Source organism: Anguilla rostrata, chromosome 8, assembly GCF_018555375.3.
Source record: "Anguilla rostrata isolate EN2019 chromosome 8, ASM1855537v3, whole genome shotgun sequence".
Lineage (NCBI taxonomy): Eukaryota > Metazoa > Chordata > Actinopteri > Anguilliformes > Anguillidae > Anguilla > Anguilla rostrata.
In genome coordinates this window covers 28,038,008-28,055,179 of record NC_057940.1, presented here as the reverse complement: position 1 = coordinate 28,055,179, position 17,172 = coordinate 28,038,008, and the positions used below count along the sequence as shown (strand labels likewise).

At 43.2% G+C, this 17,172-nt stretch overlaps 1 protein-coding gene across 2 annotated transcripts; it reads left to right on the top strand.

The window, feature by feature from the left end:
- Positions 1-19: 19 nt before the first annotated feature.
- bnip3la (BCL2 interacting protein 3 like a) lies at positions 20-10,719 on the top strand. Of its 2 annotated transcripts, none has more exons than XM_064347542.1 (6): positions 20-171; positions 3,971-4,247; positions 6,054-6,135; positions 6,225-6,331; positions 6,626-6,775; positions 7,584-10,719. In XM_064347542.1, the coding sequence occupies exons 1-6, from the start codon at positions 114-116 to the stop codon at positions 7,630-7,632; spliced, it is 723 nt and encodes a 240-aa protein (XP_064203612.1). In that variant the 5' UTR covers positions 20-113; the 3' UTR covers positions 7,633-10,719. The 2 variants fall into 2 exon arrangements, with proteins under 2 accessions (XP_064203612.1, XP_064203613.1); XM_064347543.1 differs by lacking the exon at positions 20-171 and adding an exon at positions 590-650.
- The last annotated feature ends 6,453 nt before the right edge of the window (positions 10,720-17,172 follow it).

Here is a 17,172-nt window from a genome sequence, read left to right as displayed (position 1 = left end):
TGACGTCATCTCGGCTCAGGTGGGGCCATATATGGCGGACGCGGTTGCGCGCACGTCCAAATCTGTGAGAGTGCGCGTCACGTTGGTAAACGCGAACGACTCTCACTGACAACATGTCCGTCGCTGCTGCTGCTGCACAGCAAAACAACAACGAAGAACCAGGGCTAAACGGTAAGCGACGTCGGCATTTTTGTATTAAATAAGCTAGAACAAGTGCTTTCGTATATATTTTAGATGTATATGTGGCTATTTTTAATGACGAATATTGGTAACCAATAAATGCCGTTTTGCTTGGCTCAGTGGACGGAATTTCCTCTGGTTTTAGACGGGAGGGGCTGGGGCGGCCTTTTAATGTTACGTAGTTAAAGTTTGAACAGTATGACAGCAGAGCACCAATTGATTTGCTCGGCGTAGAAGAGGGCGTGCAATAGATTCTCTAATTCGCGTATTATTTCTTGATTGACTGAAGCAAAGCCAACCGCAACTCGGCAAAATGTGTTCTTATACAGCATTGGGGGAGGCGGGGCCATGGAACATGTTGATGCCAAAACAAGGCGAGAAGAGGAACTAGAAAAATGGTGGCGGGGGCGGGGTGTCTGCAAACATGTCCGAAATGTTATCTTTTTTTTATCATGGTAACGGTTTACAATGTGCGTGATATTTAAATGCGCGCAATCAGTTCCCGCAATTAAGTCTAACTGCATGGAATTCAAGCAACAAAATTGCTTATTGCCAAACGTGCAGGGGACTCTGCAGTTAGCCATCTAGCTAACCCTTTGTTTAGTCCATGATGGAATCCATGTTTTATGTTCAACAACTTCTTACATAACTTGGCTAACGCAATACACGCTATTATTATGACCGTTATTCGGAATAATTCGATAAAATGCAAATGTGGCTAAGCAGATGTTTTTGTTTTTCTTTGCTAAACAAAGAAGGCTAAGCTGTCTGGGAGAAAGAGAAGTGAACAAACAAAGGCCCTTGAAATTTGGAAGAGAATGTGTGTGTTGGGGGGTGTCTATTGTGGGGTAAGGTAGACCGCTGATCCTTTAATTTACCAAGTAATTGGCTCATTTGCGTTTCTCTTGAGAAAATATTCGTCATGTGATAAAATCAGAGCTCTAGTTGTCTTTTCGAGCTTCAGAGTATGTTCTCCAGCCATGAAAAGCATTGGCAGTGCTGGCTGTTGTCAGGCACCACTGAAAATTTGGTTTGTTGGCTCTTGGCTAACATTTGATCAGTCAGGCATGGTTTGTCTGACATCACATTTATTTGAAGGCACCAGCCCCCTCTGGTGCCTGTAATAATTGGCACCTATCTCCTGGTCTTTCTAGGGAGGTCAGTCTGTCTAAGGACATTTGGTTGAACTAGTGTGAGCTCGGAACTACATAGGGTCAACAACAACTAGGTCAGGCTGCACTCCCAACCAGCTGTCCTAGAAGTGGTAAGCAAGGAGCCTCTGTTTCACATGACACAATGCCCACTGCATATTTAGCAGTGACACAGGCAAATGCAGAACATGTGGAAATTGGGGCTGGGAAGGATACTAAACAGTCACCCGACTGTAGGTCTGACAGGCTGGGATTAATCCTCCATGACTATTACGTAAGGAAAATAATTCTTGCTCAGGATTGCTGAGTAATGGAATATATATGGTGATAGTTTCTTTTTGTGTGAAGTAATCGTAGACTGTGTTTAGGAAATAGTGACCATGAGTGAATTTGCTGCATTTGACCCTTAACTACTTCTGAACAGAATGTTCTTTGCCTGTTTTTTCCCCCTTTGGTCTTCTTGGCCAGTAGACTAGATACCCAGAAACATGCTGGCCTGTGTTATGAAACAATTCCTAAGGTGTCTTCATACTGAAGTCAGATATAGGACCAAGCTTCTAATCCAAACTTGAACCAAAACTACTACATCCAGTGGTTTGTCTGTGCTGTAAGTCTAAGGGGCAGTCTGAGAGTGCTGAGAGGTGCAGTTTCTTTTTTTAATGATGTGTGTGACTGAGATGATGCTTTCAGCCTGATGACAGAATGAAGTTTATGCAGCCGCCATGTGATTTTCATGGCTAACGGCAGAATTGTATTGGATAAAGCAATTCTCCATGTTTTTATTCCATTCAATGATGCGGACTGGGAATCAAAGGTCTGTTTTGTTTAGTCTTACTAGTGAGGACTCCTTAGAGAAGTTTATTTCATTTTGCTTGCTCAGTGGGATTAGCCTAGTTCCAGTTCGAGCCTGCTGCATCATGTAGGCTTGTAATGGGAAATGTTGTGGAAAAAGCTCCCACTTAGGTCAATATTGTGATAAAGCTCCCACTTAGGTCCCAGTTTGTTGCCTTTCCTAAGGAATTTACACGTTTCATAACATTTTGTGCAGTGGGTGTAGTTTTTACCATTGTGACTGCATGGATTATACATTAAATTGTTTTTTCATGATGATGTGATAGAAACCTCTTACACTCATCCATTTGTTTTAGGCTATGTACTTCTAGACAGCCACCGCTGTGAGAATTGTTGTACTACATTAGTAACACATTCAACTAGTCTGTTTCATTTAATACTGATAAACAGTAACCCTCAAAGAAGCTTATTGAGCGTGGGCTAGCTTAAATTTACTTTTGATGCTACGTTTCTTCCTTTACACAAAGACATTGAAAAGCAGCTTCTTGTTTACTGTATGGATATATCCTACATTTTGGACATTGGCCATCCAAACTGCATATGTGCACATTTCTAGAAATCTCTTCTGTGGCCATTAGGCTATCTGAGGTTTTCACCCTGCTGCTGACAACCATTGCCCCCTCCATGAAAAGCTTGCGGAATGCTCAGCTCAAGCGGTGTCATGGCAACTCTTTTATGACGAGCAAAGACAAAGGGCGCTGTCGCTGTCGCAGAGCGTCTGCTGAAAAGCAGGGTGGGGGTGATGCAGCAGCCACTGGCTAATCTGCTGGCTAAGGCTGGACATTAAAACAGGGCTGTGGATTCATGCTTGGCCAGTGAAACCATTCAGACACTCATGTACCAGGTTCAGGCCCTGTGTGACGTTTACTTACTCAGAAATGTGCTGCCATTTTGTATCACTAAAGGTATCCTACCTTTGTTTTCTCTTGTTGCTGTGTCATTTTAATTTTATTCATATTACATTATTGAACTGTTTTCTCCAATATGAATTACAATAGGCTTTAGGCCTGACTCCCTCCTTCCCTTTTTCTGATTGGTTGCCTTTCCCTAACAATTAACACTTCAGACCAAAACCAGAATCTTTTTTTCTTAGGGAACATTAGAGTGTTTATTTTGTGGAAAACACTTCTTAAATATTAAGGACAACTGAAGATATGTAACGTACAGACCAATGCTTAACAGTTGAAGTAGGCCTATGTAACACTGAGATTACATTAAAATGTTCAATATTTTTAAATTTTGTTATCTGAAGGATGGCCTGACAAAGCTAGGGTGGCTTTCTCTGTGGGAAATGTGGACCCACTAAGAAGCAAAATGTAGGCCAATTGGCTAGTCTTCAAAATTAGAGTGGCAGGCGGTCCAGCCACCTTTCTGCCATGCACATTTTTAAAAAAGCCCTGCGGTAGAGTATGCTGCATCACATCTGATAGGCTCTTCCTGTGTCTGCCAACACAAATGTGCTATTAGAGTCAGGCTGAACACAAACACAGGCCGTAAATCTGAGCTTTATGGTGCTTTCAGTACAGGCACAGCCCACATAAAACCCTGTTTCCTGGAGTAAAGCTATTTCCGTCCCCCTCTCTCTATCTGTCTATGCATTTATCCATTTATCTATCTATTAATCTATCTGTCTGTTGGTGTTAATTTTGGTCCAGGTGTAAGGAGGTGAGAATTGATTGAAAGTAAATGTATTTTTGGGGAGTCAGCCAAGGGACACCTCAGCATCCAGTAAATCTGGCGCGACTCACCGTTTGCGTTTGGGCCGTTCCTCTGCTCGCGTTCCGCAGGCTCCTGGGTGGAACTGGAAATGAACGGCAACACGGGGCCCCCCTCCCTGCCAGCGGCGCTCGCCGGCGCGCCCCCCTCCGGCCCCAGCAACGGGAACGAGGGCGAGGGACAGGCCCCGCCCGCTCTGGCCGCCGTGCCGGAGGAGGAGGAGGAGGACGCCGTGACGGGCGGCCTGGAGCACGTGCCCTCCTCGTCCTCCATCCATAACGGGGACATGGAGAAGATCCTGCTGGACGCCCAGCACGAGTCCAGCCAGAGCAGCTCCTCCTGCGACAGGTCAGAGACGGGGGCCGCACGGGACGTGCGAGGGAGGGAGACATGAGAGAGAGGGGGAGAGAGATGGGAGAAAAGAGGGGAAAAGTACTGAGGGGCATACTCACAATGGTGATTTTTGGGTGGAACTGCTGGTTGCTGTTTATTACCTGTTATCAGTAATTGTGTTAGAAAGCAAAACTAAGGCTTATCAGTCTTGAAACCGTCACATTTTTTTGTCCTTCATTTGCACTAGCTTTTTACTATCTGGCCTCCATTTAGAAACTTTCCATAAATAAAGGGGCTCTAACGACAGACCACCCCCTCATCCTGGTTTCTTGGCGTGAAGCCTTATTTATGAAAGTGCTGGTCGGGTTGAGGACGTCACTGTGTTTATTGACCCAACCCAGTGCATCTGCAGCAGTGAAGTCAGATATGACCTAGATCCACATACTTGCAACATAAGGCAGACTGATAAGATATCAGCCAGGACTAAATCACACATTTATTGAAGAAAAAAAAAACAATTTTGTGAATATAATTTGAATGTGGGCATGCGACTGTATATTGGATTATTCTAATAGCACCATCATCACAAATCAATAACATGATCCTTCTAAGACTGTTAATCATGTTTACATAGAATAAGAATTTAATGGAGTGCTTAAAATTGGGTGTGGCTTTTTATTTGAAAGACAGTATATGAGTATCAACACTTTAAAAGATATGTGTATTGATTCTCATTCAATGGTTTATTTTGTAGGTAAGACAAGCTCCCAATTAAATGGAGGCATATGGCATCAACTTAAATCTCACAGTCAGTAGGAGGTGCATTAGTTGGATCAAACTGCATTAGCCTGGACTGTCTGATATCTCTACACTGCATCATCTTACAGTAGTCACGCAAGTTTTGGTTGCCATGGTTTCTGGCAAATGGAATTTTAACATTTTTCTTAAAAAGGAGAAAATAGTGTTGGGTGCTGTTCACAAAATGGTTCATTTTCAGATGGCACCTGGTCACTGAGCTTTCCCACACCACAGTGAGTCAAAAACATAAGTGACCACTCTCAGTGTGCATTTCATTGCTTTATCTTGCTTACCTGAATCCCAAGGGGTTTGACCACAGAATATGTTTAAACCACCATAGTTTTTGGGGCTTAGATATATCTACCTATTTTGTCTTCATCATATGAGTGTCTGTTTTCTTCTTTCTTTCAGCACCTCAGAATTAAAAATTACTGTGTGGTTATTTTATATTACATTACATTACATTTATTTGGCAGACGCTTTTATCCAAAGCGACGTACAAAAGTGCATTTCATGGTCATAGACAACTACTAAACACAGGGTTCAGTAAGATACAATACTTATTTTGTACAGCTATTTCAGTTTAGTTCACACAGTGAACACTATTCAGACCTAACCTCTGCAAAGCCAACTAGGCAGAAGAATAAGCTACAGTATTAGGACAAATACAAATTACCAAAAAGTGCTGGGATGGGGCAACATGCAACAAGTGTCATGAAAAAGGGGGGGGGGGGGGATTTAGAGTGAAATATACAGCGTGGTGGTGGTTAGTCTAGGTATAGTCTGAAGAGATGAGTCTTCAGGCCACGGTGGAAGATGGGTAGTGAGGGGGAGGTTCGGAGGTACATTCCATTATAGTGTATACTTGTCTTTAAAACACTTTGAAATTGTTGATGAAAAGTTTCATATAAAATGCTTTCTTACTGTTATTATGTGCACTTTAAGTGAATACTTGCTTGTTTTTGGAGTCCCAGCACTTGAGTGATGTTCCTCTTTCTGTATTTCCACACGCCATTTCTGCAGTCCTCCCAGACCTCACAGTCCCGACCAGGACGAGGGTCAGATCACCTTCGACGTGGAGATGCCCAGCAGGAGAGAGAGTCAGGTACACCGTCGCACCACTAGCAGCCTCCGCCTTCCAAAGTAACCGTGTTTCTGTTCACCTGAACGCGCTTTTCCCTCCCCCGCGCGCAGTCGGAAGAGGAGGGCCCGGAGAAGGAGCGCGATGAGGACATCCTCATGAGCAAGGGCACAGACTGGGTGGCTGACTGGTCCAGCCGACCGGAGAACATTCCCCCCAAGTGAGTCCTGGTGCCTCGCCAACCCACAAGTCCTTTCTGGAAGGGGCGTCATGGAGTGGGGGAGGAGGGGAGTACACTTCCAGAATACATGCATGTCTCAAGTTTATAAACTGCCTTTGGCGGGTCGTGCTGAAAGGTCAAACCTCGCTGCTTTAGTTTTGTTCTTGTTGTGTCACATTATATTACAAGTTTAGTTAGGAAAAAATAGTTTTGTGTGCCTTTTGGATTCTAGAGAATATATCCAGGAAGCATATTTTCGGTCTTTTTTGGGACTGACGATTTTTGGGTCATCAGGGAGTTCCACTTCCGGCACCCCCGGCGCTCGGTGACGCTCAGCATGAGGAAGACGGGTGCCATGAAGAAAGGGGGCGTGTTCTCCGCCGAATTCCTCAAAGTGTTTATCCCCTCCCTGCTCCTGTCTCACATCCTAGCGCTCGGACTGGGGTGAGAGCCCCGGAAGAATAGCACGCTCACTCACACACATGCACACACACACAGGCTGCTGTGCAAGGACAAACACATACCCATACTCGCTCACACACACACACACACACACACACACACAGGCAGCTGTGCAAGGACAAACACATACCCATACTCGCTCACACACACACACATAGGCAGGCAGCTATGAAAGGACACACATGCACACACACACACACACACACACACACACAGAGGCAGCTATGCAAGGACAAACACATATCCATAGTCACACACACTCACACATGCTCATACACACTCTCCCTCTTACACACAAGCAGCTATGCAAGAACACCGACACGCACGCTCACAGGTTAGGATTTACAATGCTGTTCTTGCCCTACAGCGTGTACACAAACACGTGGGTCTGTAGTTCAGGTGTAGGTCAGCAGAGGGCATCTGAGAGCCTCAGAGCCGAGTCTCTGTGGAGAACCCCGCCCTGTCTGGCTCTCACTGCAGCTGCTTTCATACAGACATGCAACACCTGCTGTCCAAGGCCTTAGTCCCGCACACAACAGATAAACACCCTTTTACACCCATTCAGCCTGAACATAATCACATCATCTCTGCCTGATCTATTAGAATTTCCTTATTAAATAACATGTTTTACGGACAACGGTCAAAATAGTCTACCCAACTACATAACCACATCCAACACGTACACATTGTGATAACTAAACACACACATCCTGTATAATTCAGGGTTTAAAAATATTGTATGCAGTATTCAATGTATTTTTCCCTTACTGTAATTTTCCTCTCTTTTCAGGGTCTATATTGGGAAAAGACTGACCACACCCTCCACCAGTTCTTTCTAATCGCGAATGACAAAGTGCCTGGGATCGATCGAGTCGTGTTGAGACGTCACCATTTGTATGATGAATGCTGTCTCTCCTTCTCCCCCTCCCCTCCTTTATGTTTTTCTCTCTTTGCACCTTCAGTCTTCCTCTCTTCTCCTTCTCGTTTCTTAAAAGCTCGTTCTCTTTTCAAAGCCTGATCAGTCTTTCCCCATCCTTCTGCATCAAGTTTGGGGGAAACGCACCAAGGAAAGAAGCTGGGGTGGGGACAGAGCCACCAGTCCTCCACCCGCACCTCCTTTTTCATCCCCCTTTCTTCCTCTCTTTCCCTGATCCTCTCATTCGTTCACACATCTTGGGTTTGCGTGCCCGTCAATGAGATGTTACGTTTTTTGCTTTCGCTTGGTTTCGTTGTGATCACGGGCTGGTCTTCAGCTGTAGTTTTATTAATGAAGCACCTCCGTCAGGAGAACCTTGTCACTGCTACTCTGAAACTGGACAGGAGAGTATCCCCTTCCAACTGCCACACCGTTCCTGCCAGCACCATAACAGGAGTCACGTCGTTTATCAGGAACAGGCTGTACCAGGAAGTAGTAGACTCGTAGGGTCAATTCAGGGTGTCTGCAGTGGGGGGGGGGATGGAAGGTTGGAGTTTGAGTTGTGGGATAAGATGTTAGTCATTTTCTAGGGTTTCTATAGGAACAAAGGTAAGACAGGCATATTGTATGAAGGCATGGGGCTGTGTGTAGAAGAGCTACATCTGAAGCAGAACCATTTTCTGAACTGAAGTTTACTAGATTCGTCATTTTCTTTACCATTTAAGGAATTTCATCATGGGTCTTTGAAGGATACTAACACCTCAGCTCTACTCAGCTTATCAAATGTGTGTATGTGTGTGTGTGTGTGTGGGGCGGGGAGGGTGCATCAACTTAGTCATGTGGCAATATTGTGGATAAGTACATTTAATTGATGTGTTCACATTATTTTGAGGGTGGTAGGCAGCCCAATGGTGTTGTGCTGAGACTGGAAGCTGGAGTTGTCTATAAACCAATAAACAGACTCCATTACATAAACAGACCTATTATGGGTAAAATCCCCTGCTAAACATGAGCAAGCTGTTAAATGATTATGATTATTACAGTAATTATTACATAATTGTCATTCACATTATTGTAATGATGCTTCCTAGCCTGATTTATTACCTCAACAAATCTTCTATTCTGTGACATGCTGTAATTGACAGCCAAGAAGCGAAGACTGTTCCCCACAGGAAGTGGATAAAGCCTTGCTTCCTGTAACCGCCTCCTGACTATGAACAGGAATAAAGCATAGGTGGTGTCACCGAGGGAACTGGCCCTTAATTAAGGTCAGCGGATGGATGCTGTGATGTTCCGGGTGTAGTTTGGGTGGAGTGGCGGGGAAAGCTGGTCAGCAGCAGCCAGTGGGATCTGTGTTGAAGTGCGAGGTGAGCTATTACGGAAAGGAAGGGGCAGAACCCGCGACTGAATGATCCTAACAGGCATGGGTCAAGTACATATTTGTTTTGGATTCAAATACTTTTCCACGCTTTACTGATCTTCTCTGTTGTATTGGAACCAATGGAATACTCTCAAAAAGTGCAAGACCCGCCTTCTGGTCATATTGGCAGGCTCAATTACACTAGGCAAGATCAATAGAGCACAGAAAAGTATTTGAATCCAAAACAAATATGTATTTGACCCAGGTCTGATTCCTAACCCTGTATGCTGCAGTCTGCACCATTTGTGATGCCTAGACTTTCATGTCATTTACTGGATTTCTGAATTAATTGATTCAGACTGCTTTGTTCTTTGATTTAGTGTTGGTTCTCTTGGAGATTCATGCTTCAAAGCACATGAATATGTATTTAAGCATAGCAAGTGTCTCAGTGGTCTTTCTCAGATTAGAACAGCCCCATTTATTGTGATGTGTACTATGTTTGGTGCTTATCCTTGCTCAACCACCCTGCTGAATGGCTTTTCTCCACCTTTATGAGTTCCTGCTTTTGGGAGATCCCCACCTCTCTGTGAGTGATCAGTCTTGCCTTCTGGGTAACTGGCTTCTGCACTCTGTTCTGGAACGATAAGTTGGTACATATCACAGTTTTAGATTAAGCATGCATGGTCGCGTCCATAACAGTGCCAAAGGTTTTTGGTTGTTCTTTTGGTTTTACTTTTGGTTGGTACTTTTGTTGCTGCTGACCTTGAGCGCCCCTAAATCCTTTTAATTTACCAAAACCTACAACCTTATGTAGGTTTTGAATCCAGACAAAAAGTGTGAATCAGCCAAAGTGAGCTGGGGATTAGATATGTATGATACAACCTTTTTGTTTAATGCCCACTTATTTGCCATGACAATAATGCTAATTTGTATAATCTTTTGTTATATAAGGCCAATTATTTTTTAAGACGTATATTTTCTAGTTTGCTGCTTCTGTGTGGTGGCCAGGTACACCAAGGTACTAAGGCACAAAATAATTCCTGGTTTACCACTGTGTTGGTGCCATAGGAGTAAACAAGAACATACCAACCCTCACTTAGCATGCCAGCTGACTGAGAACTGTGAACTCTCCACCAAACTTGGTTTCCTTCTAGAGAAAATTTTTCACAACTCTTATCAAGCAGCCATTTCATCATCCCCACAGTTGTTTGTGCCTCGAGCTTTGTTTTACAGGATTCTGGCTCTCATTTCGCACATGCCACAGAGATGTTCCTGAGGATCAGAAGGACTTATAAAAAATATAACTGAACGCACAGACGGAGACGGAGGTGTAGCTAACAGCAGAATAAACTAGTCAATCCCTGGCTTCTAGGGAGATTTAAAAAAATGTTTTAAAAATATTGTTTTATTATTTTTTTGTTGTTGGTTTTCTGTTGGTTTTGTTTTTTTTTTAATCATCACCATGCTTACTGGAAAGGACAAGAAAAGATGCGATACTGATTTGTACTGAGGGCAGGGCCCATGTGAAGCAAAGCACATGCAAATGTTTCTTTTGGATGATAATGGTAACCGTAATGTCAGTGCATAAGCTTTGTCCTTTGTTTTGTTTCTCTCCAATTGAAAAAAGCAAATTAAATTTCTCAAAAGCAACACCACGGTTGTGAAGGACACATCTTTGCTTTGTTCTTTGTCTTTTGTTCAGCATCACGTCCATTCGTTTGTCTTTATGTTGATTTTTCAGAGGTACTGTATGTTACCAGGGACAAAGCTTTGAGAAGCGGGGAAGTAGACAGACACACACACAGACAGACACAAATATATTTCATGTTTATGTTTCCTATCTAACCTAATGTTCTACTGGACAAAGTGGCTCTGTTGTGGCTTATTTTGTGAAGAAGAATGTACCCTGGGAGGGGAATCGGAGGATGTGTGCATGCAGGAACAGTGTGTATAGAGTTGCTGTTTGTGGCAGCAGTGAGCCTATTGTCAAAGTGAATGCATGCATTTGGATGGGGGCTGTGGGTTGGGTGGGTGAAATAAATGGGGGAAGGGAGGGGGGGGGGGGTGGTGGTTAAGTGGCGCTTGTGTCGATTTCAGAATGTTACCCATGCTTCCACCCTGTTTTTATGCATGGACCCTGTAGGGGATTGCATGGCTGGGGTTGGGGTGGGGTGGGGTGGGGGGGGCATCTGTTTTGTAAGAAGTCTTGGCATGTATCCAATTCAGCTTTTTGATAAAACGAGTAGTTATAATTGGATTGGGAAGGGGGGAAGGGGGGGGTGCTTTTGCAGAAAAGGCACCTTAATGGCATTAGATATGTTTTTTTTGAGGTCTTGCCCCTCGTGTTCATGTGGCCTGCAAGCATAGTGCATAAGTCTTTTTCTTCACCATGGCGAGCAAAGATTGGGGCAGATGATCACCGTGCACTTCAAACTGTGGCCAAGTGTGTGAAGGTCAGTGTGTTCTGGGTGTTTGTGTTCTCTCTGGCAGGTCCATTCAGTCTTCTGCCACAGCTCAGTTTATTTGTTTGAGTGCGTGAGCTCAACAGTGTTTTTTTTTCCCTTTTTTTCAGAGTACCACTGCTTATCAAATTACATTTTGTTTTTGTTCCAAAGCTGAGCCAACAGTAACAACGGACTCCCTTGAGTTTTATTCAGCTTGGCAAATTGCCTTAATTTGATCATTCCGAATATCTTTTATTTTCTTTGATTGCTTTAGCATTTTTTTTTTTCCAAACGACAGTGGGGGTTTTTTGTAATGTACAGACTTGTTTTACCTAATGACACAAGTTCTGGTGCATTCAACATCAATGCAATCGAGTAATTTGGATTTGCATTGATAGCACACCTCATACCTCAACGAGGAAATGCTCTGCATTCTTACCAGTCAGCCTTCAGATGCTACAGATACGTATAATCAAAAGCGTACAGGCGACAAAACAAAATGCGGTCTGATCTTTCTATTTATACGTGAAGTATGTTTTGCAGGGCATTCTGTGTCAGCAGTCTGTCACCGCCAGGAGCACATCTTGTCCCTAAACCATGTCCGGGGACCAGGTGTCTCTGGTCACTGAGTACACCTGTTGAGGCTGCAGGAGGGTTCTGGTACTGGGAACTGTGTAAAGAGAGATTGTTTGAATTCTGGCTCGGTGAATGAATCTCAATGAATGGGCCTCCCTGTGTGTACAGGACTATGAATCTCCCCTCTGTCTCACTGGGGAAATTTCAGATCTCTTCAGAGATCTCGTCTAGCTTCGGGCACTTCTACTCAATACAGCAGGATTTACAGTACAAAGTTTATCTCTTACCGGTTTTGATGCTAGTTCTTTAGTTTTTTCTTTCTTTTTTTAAAAGAAAGCTGTGCGGTGAAATTCTCTGCAAAGGCGATGAATTGACTGAGCCAAAGTATACCCTTTTCTCTGTCTATGGCTGTCCTTTTGTAAAAATCTGTAATGAACCATCCAGCGTGTAAAAGTAGCACTTCTCATTTTGTGCCATTAAAAATAGTCTCTATATGAATGCTTGCATTTTTATGGAGTTTGTGTGTGTCTGAGAGAGAGAGAAAATGCATGTATGAGCGGGTGTACATGTGAGTTATCTATTGCAATTTGCTGATGCAGAGATTATTCAAAGACCCATATAAATGTTCTTGCATTAGTGCTCAAGTGACACATATTTATCTCCAGTAATTAACCTGCCAGAAATTGTACTAATTCTTTGGAATAATTATTCATTATTCAGGATGTCGGGTTACCTCTTGCAGATAATTATAGGTGTTGGGGTGGTAATGTGCACATTAACCCACAAGTGCAGGGATCTTGCTGACTGGATCAGTGGTGAAAACCTGGCTCCTCTGCATCTGTCTCTCCAGGTCCCAAGAACCTTGGTAATTGAATATCATCTGCATCTCTTTACTTTCAGCGCATTTTTCTTTCCTTTATTACACGCTTATTCCATGCTTTATGGTAAGGTGATATCATGTTTCCTCCTGATACAAGATGGGAGGAAATCTAAGTATGGTATTGATTACAAATGCTATTATGAGGTTGCAGTTTTTTCTGACTCAATGCTGTGATTGCACACTGTAGGATCTCAACGCTACAATCTCCAGTAGTCTCTCTTATAGATTGTGATTTAAAAGCCTCAGTTAATTCATTACTTTACAAAGCATGCTAATCCATGCCTGTGCAAGAAGGAATTGTAAGGTCTGCTGCAAAATGCCTGACTTTGCTGGAGAGTGAATTATCTGTGCTATACTGCCTTCTTGTGGTGAATCTGAAGGCTGCAGGGTGGCGTCTCATATTGGGCAGAAAAATTAATGGAGATGGGTAAGCACTTATTTTTGAGTGATAGTCTGTGGGTGTGAATTCATGTGGAGCTGGGTGTGGACATGATTTTAAATCTCTGATGATTTATCACTGTGTTGCCACACATTAAATAATGTGATAGTCAATAGGGATTGTGTGTGTGTGTGTGCGTGTGTGTGTGTGGGAGGATGTGCGAGTGTGTGCACATTTTCCAGTGTTCCTCTGTCTCTGTAACTGTTGTAGCACAGGTCAGACGTAGATGAGGCAGAGCATGACAATCAATACTGATGCATTGTAGTCTATGTAGTTATGTGCACAGGTTCAGCTTTGACTACAAACTAAGGAGTGCCAGCATGCTATATCAAATACTCCACAATCTGCTGTGTCACGCACTGACATGAATTGATTGGCAGTGATAAGCACAATTGTATACAAGCTACAGATGAACTGAAGGTGGATGGATGTATGCTGTGGTTCAAACAATTGGGTGAATCTCCTTGTCGGAAATGGTGTGGGGGAGGGGTCAGCTCCTTTGTGGTGAACCAGAGAATGATGTACACTACATGACCAAAGTACGTCGACACCCCCTTCTAATTAGTAGGCTTAGCTAGTTCAGCCACAGCCATTGCTGACAGGTGAATAAAATTAAGCATACAGCCATGCAATCTCCATAGACAAGCATTGGTAGTAAGAATGGGTTGTACTGAAGAGCTCAGTGACTCAGCTCACCTTTCCAGCAAGTCAGTTTGTCAAATTTCTGCCCTGCCAGAGCCGCCCCGATCAATTCTTAAGTGCTATTATTGTAAAGTAGAAACGTAAAAGCATCACAAGCTCAGCTACAAGCGGTAGGCCACACAAACTCACAGAATCTGTCCTTGGTTGCAACAGTCACTATCGAGTTCCAGACTGCTTCTGGAACCAACACCAGAACAAGAACTGTTCGTTGGGAGCTTCATGAAATGTGTTTCCATGGCCAAGCAGCTTCACACAAGCCTGAGATCACCATGTGCAATGTCAAGCGTTGGCTGGAGTGATGTAAAGCACACTGCCATTGGACTCAGGAGCAGTGGCAAGGCGTTCTCTGGAGTGATGAATCACTATCTGGCAGTCCGTCAAATGAATCTGGCTTTGGAAAAATGCATAGTGCCAACTGTAAAGTTTGGTGGAGGAGAAATTATGGTCTAGGGCTTTTAATGGTTTGGGCTCCACCCCTGTTCGCGTGCCAAAGGGGAGACCAACTTCATATTAATGTCCATGGTTTTTTAAATGTTCCACGAGCCCATATGGGTGTGCTGTTCAGGTGTCCACATACTTGTAGTGTACATGAAAAATCAGTTTTTACCCTCTGACACTGGAATATAGGGAATAAAAACAGTGGAAATGCTTTTGAGGAACATCAATTGGATAAACTGAGAGGGGAAATATTTCAAAACTATCCCCTCACCAATATTCAGAGAAAACCTGTCTACATCAAAGCCTTTCCTCTTTCTTGAAGTCTTTCTCCAAAACGCATTGAGTTTGTTGGAGCTGGGTGGCTGACATCACCGCTGCAGTCTATATTAACGGATCGTATGGTGAGTACTGGGTAATCAAATCACCTCTGTCCAAGAATCCCGCACTGATCGGCTAATGGGGTCTTGATGCGATTAGGGAAGGAAGGGTAAGATGTGAGTCATACTGTAATCCAGTGAGCAAGACACAAGTAGGAGCAATGTAAAGCTAATACAGCTCAGGCTCAATATGCCTGGAGTACAGTGGTGATCATGGTGATGCTTGCCCTCCTTTTATGCCTTCATTTCCGTAAATGAATAGTTTTTCACTATTCCATCACAGTGCATCACAGTGCTTGCTTTAATGTCTCAGGTGATTTTCTGGACGTCAACCCATATTTGTTTTTTATGCCTAAAAATTCTGGTAAAGGGGAATGGCCACATTTAACTACAACACAAGCAAGCATGCTGTTTTATCTTCCATAAAACAGCATGCTTAATTTAGTTTTGTATATCTGGGGGGGAGACACATAGAAAATAACTGTTTTCTACGTGTTTATTTGTCATAAGGAAATTATACATTGTTCAGTTAAAATGTAATTGTTTGTCTATTAGCGTAACACTTACTTGTAGCAGTAAAGGTAAACAAATACATTATTTTAGCAGCATCCTTTACTATCATTTTGTTGCTGTGCCTCGCCTTGTGCGGGGGTGAATTTCTCCCTGAGGCAGCCAGCACAGTCACCACTCTGTAACCCATGGTAACATGACAAGCTGCACTGGGAGGAGCCAGGGCCCTGCCGCCCTACAATTGGCTGACAGCAGGTGTTCTGAGGTACTGTGGGCATGGGTGGGGGTCTAGGGGCGGTGTCCACTCCAAATAGAGTACTGCGGTTAGAGATCAGGAATTCTCATTTTGGTCAGCTTTCTTTTTTATTTTAAAATAATATTTGGTTTTAGATGTATGATAAAAAGTAGCAAAATAACGAGCCCCTTATGAGGAGAAAGGGTGCACGTGGACTATACTGGGTTTATGAATATGCAATAAGTGGTTTTGAGATCCATATTTGAATGCACAAAATAATGTGACTGAATACAGTAATTTGTGTTTAATTACATATTTTATTTATCCAGGTGTACATGTATCAGTAAATAAATTTATTGTCAGGAAGAAAAGAGGAGGTCAATTCTTTTGACGGAGTTCCCAAGCAGCAATTAACATTTTAATTACTCATGAGTGCTCCCACAACAGTTGCTTACTTCAGCTGTTCAATGCCAGAGGTGTTGTTTTCTAAATTAATCTTAGTGTGCTTGGTCATGTGTTTTGTTCCAGCAGAAATGACAGACTATGATGTGAAATTTCATCCAGTATAAAAAGAGAGGTGCAAGAAATGTTGTGTTTGATGCAGCACCTATAGTGTAAAACTTTCACTGCTTTCATTTGGCCTCATGTCACCAAGTTCGCACGTGCGCACATGCAGGCATCCCGATCCATAGTCCCCTGTAGGGGGAAGGTGGTAGTCGAGAGAGGGGGAGGGTGGGGCTATTGTATGGCCATTATAACATCGTTGTTATGGAAACTGTGCCTTGGCTTCAGTATTCGAAGATCTATTTTAGCAAAGAGAAAAGACTGAGTATGGGGCGCAGAACCGACATGTAAAGTAGGCTATTCCACGGAACCTCTTGTGTCCTTCGCCAAAAACTCTCGCGTGCAGTTCTAAAATATTTTTATCCCAAACTCAAGCCCTAATTACTTCCCATATAATTATCATCGGGATTGTTTGTTTTGTTTTGTTAATCATTCGACACGGTATAGAAGGCATATTAAAAGGCTGATGAGAGCAACTGCAAACGTTATTTGATATTGCAAATATAATTGTACGTTGCCAAAGCTGCTAGATGACTGTATGCCTGTAGCTTCATTGAACCATATATGTCGCCAGGAAATAATATGCTACGTTGAATCATGCTCACTGACGAAAAAAAGTTAAGATATGTGCGCGATTACAAGAACTGGGCGAGCCAAATTCGTTCGGTCACGTGTGCGCGTAGTGCTGAAAGGATAGCGCCGAGAAAAGAGGAGATGACGATGCAAACGCTCAAACGTGGGACCTGTAGATTAAAACATACAGAGAACCTGCTGCTAGGATTCTGTTTCTCAACTTGTCGTAAACATAACCAATAAGGTCATTTTCCAAAGAAAAACTATACACAATTTACAGTACATTTAGCATAGCCTACAAGCATGCAATTACAAGCAATATATCTGGGCTTTACATGTCTTTATTGTGTTAAATAGACTATTGT

Bases quoted from the DNA above. Each gene is read 5' to 3' on its own strand.
- bnip3la (XM_064347542.1), top strand. From the start codon at position 114: ATGTCCGTCGCTGCTGCTGCTGCACAGCAAAACAACAACGAAGAACCA. The intron at 172-3,970 runs GTAAGCGACGTC...CGCGTTCCGCAG, and splicing joins CGAAGAACCAGGGCTAAACG to GCTCCTGGGTGGAACTGGAA. The intron at 6,332-6,625 runs GTGAGTCCTGGT...TTGGGTCATCAG, and splicing joins CCGGAGAACATTCCCCCCAA to GGAGTTCCACTTCCGGCACC.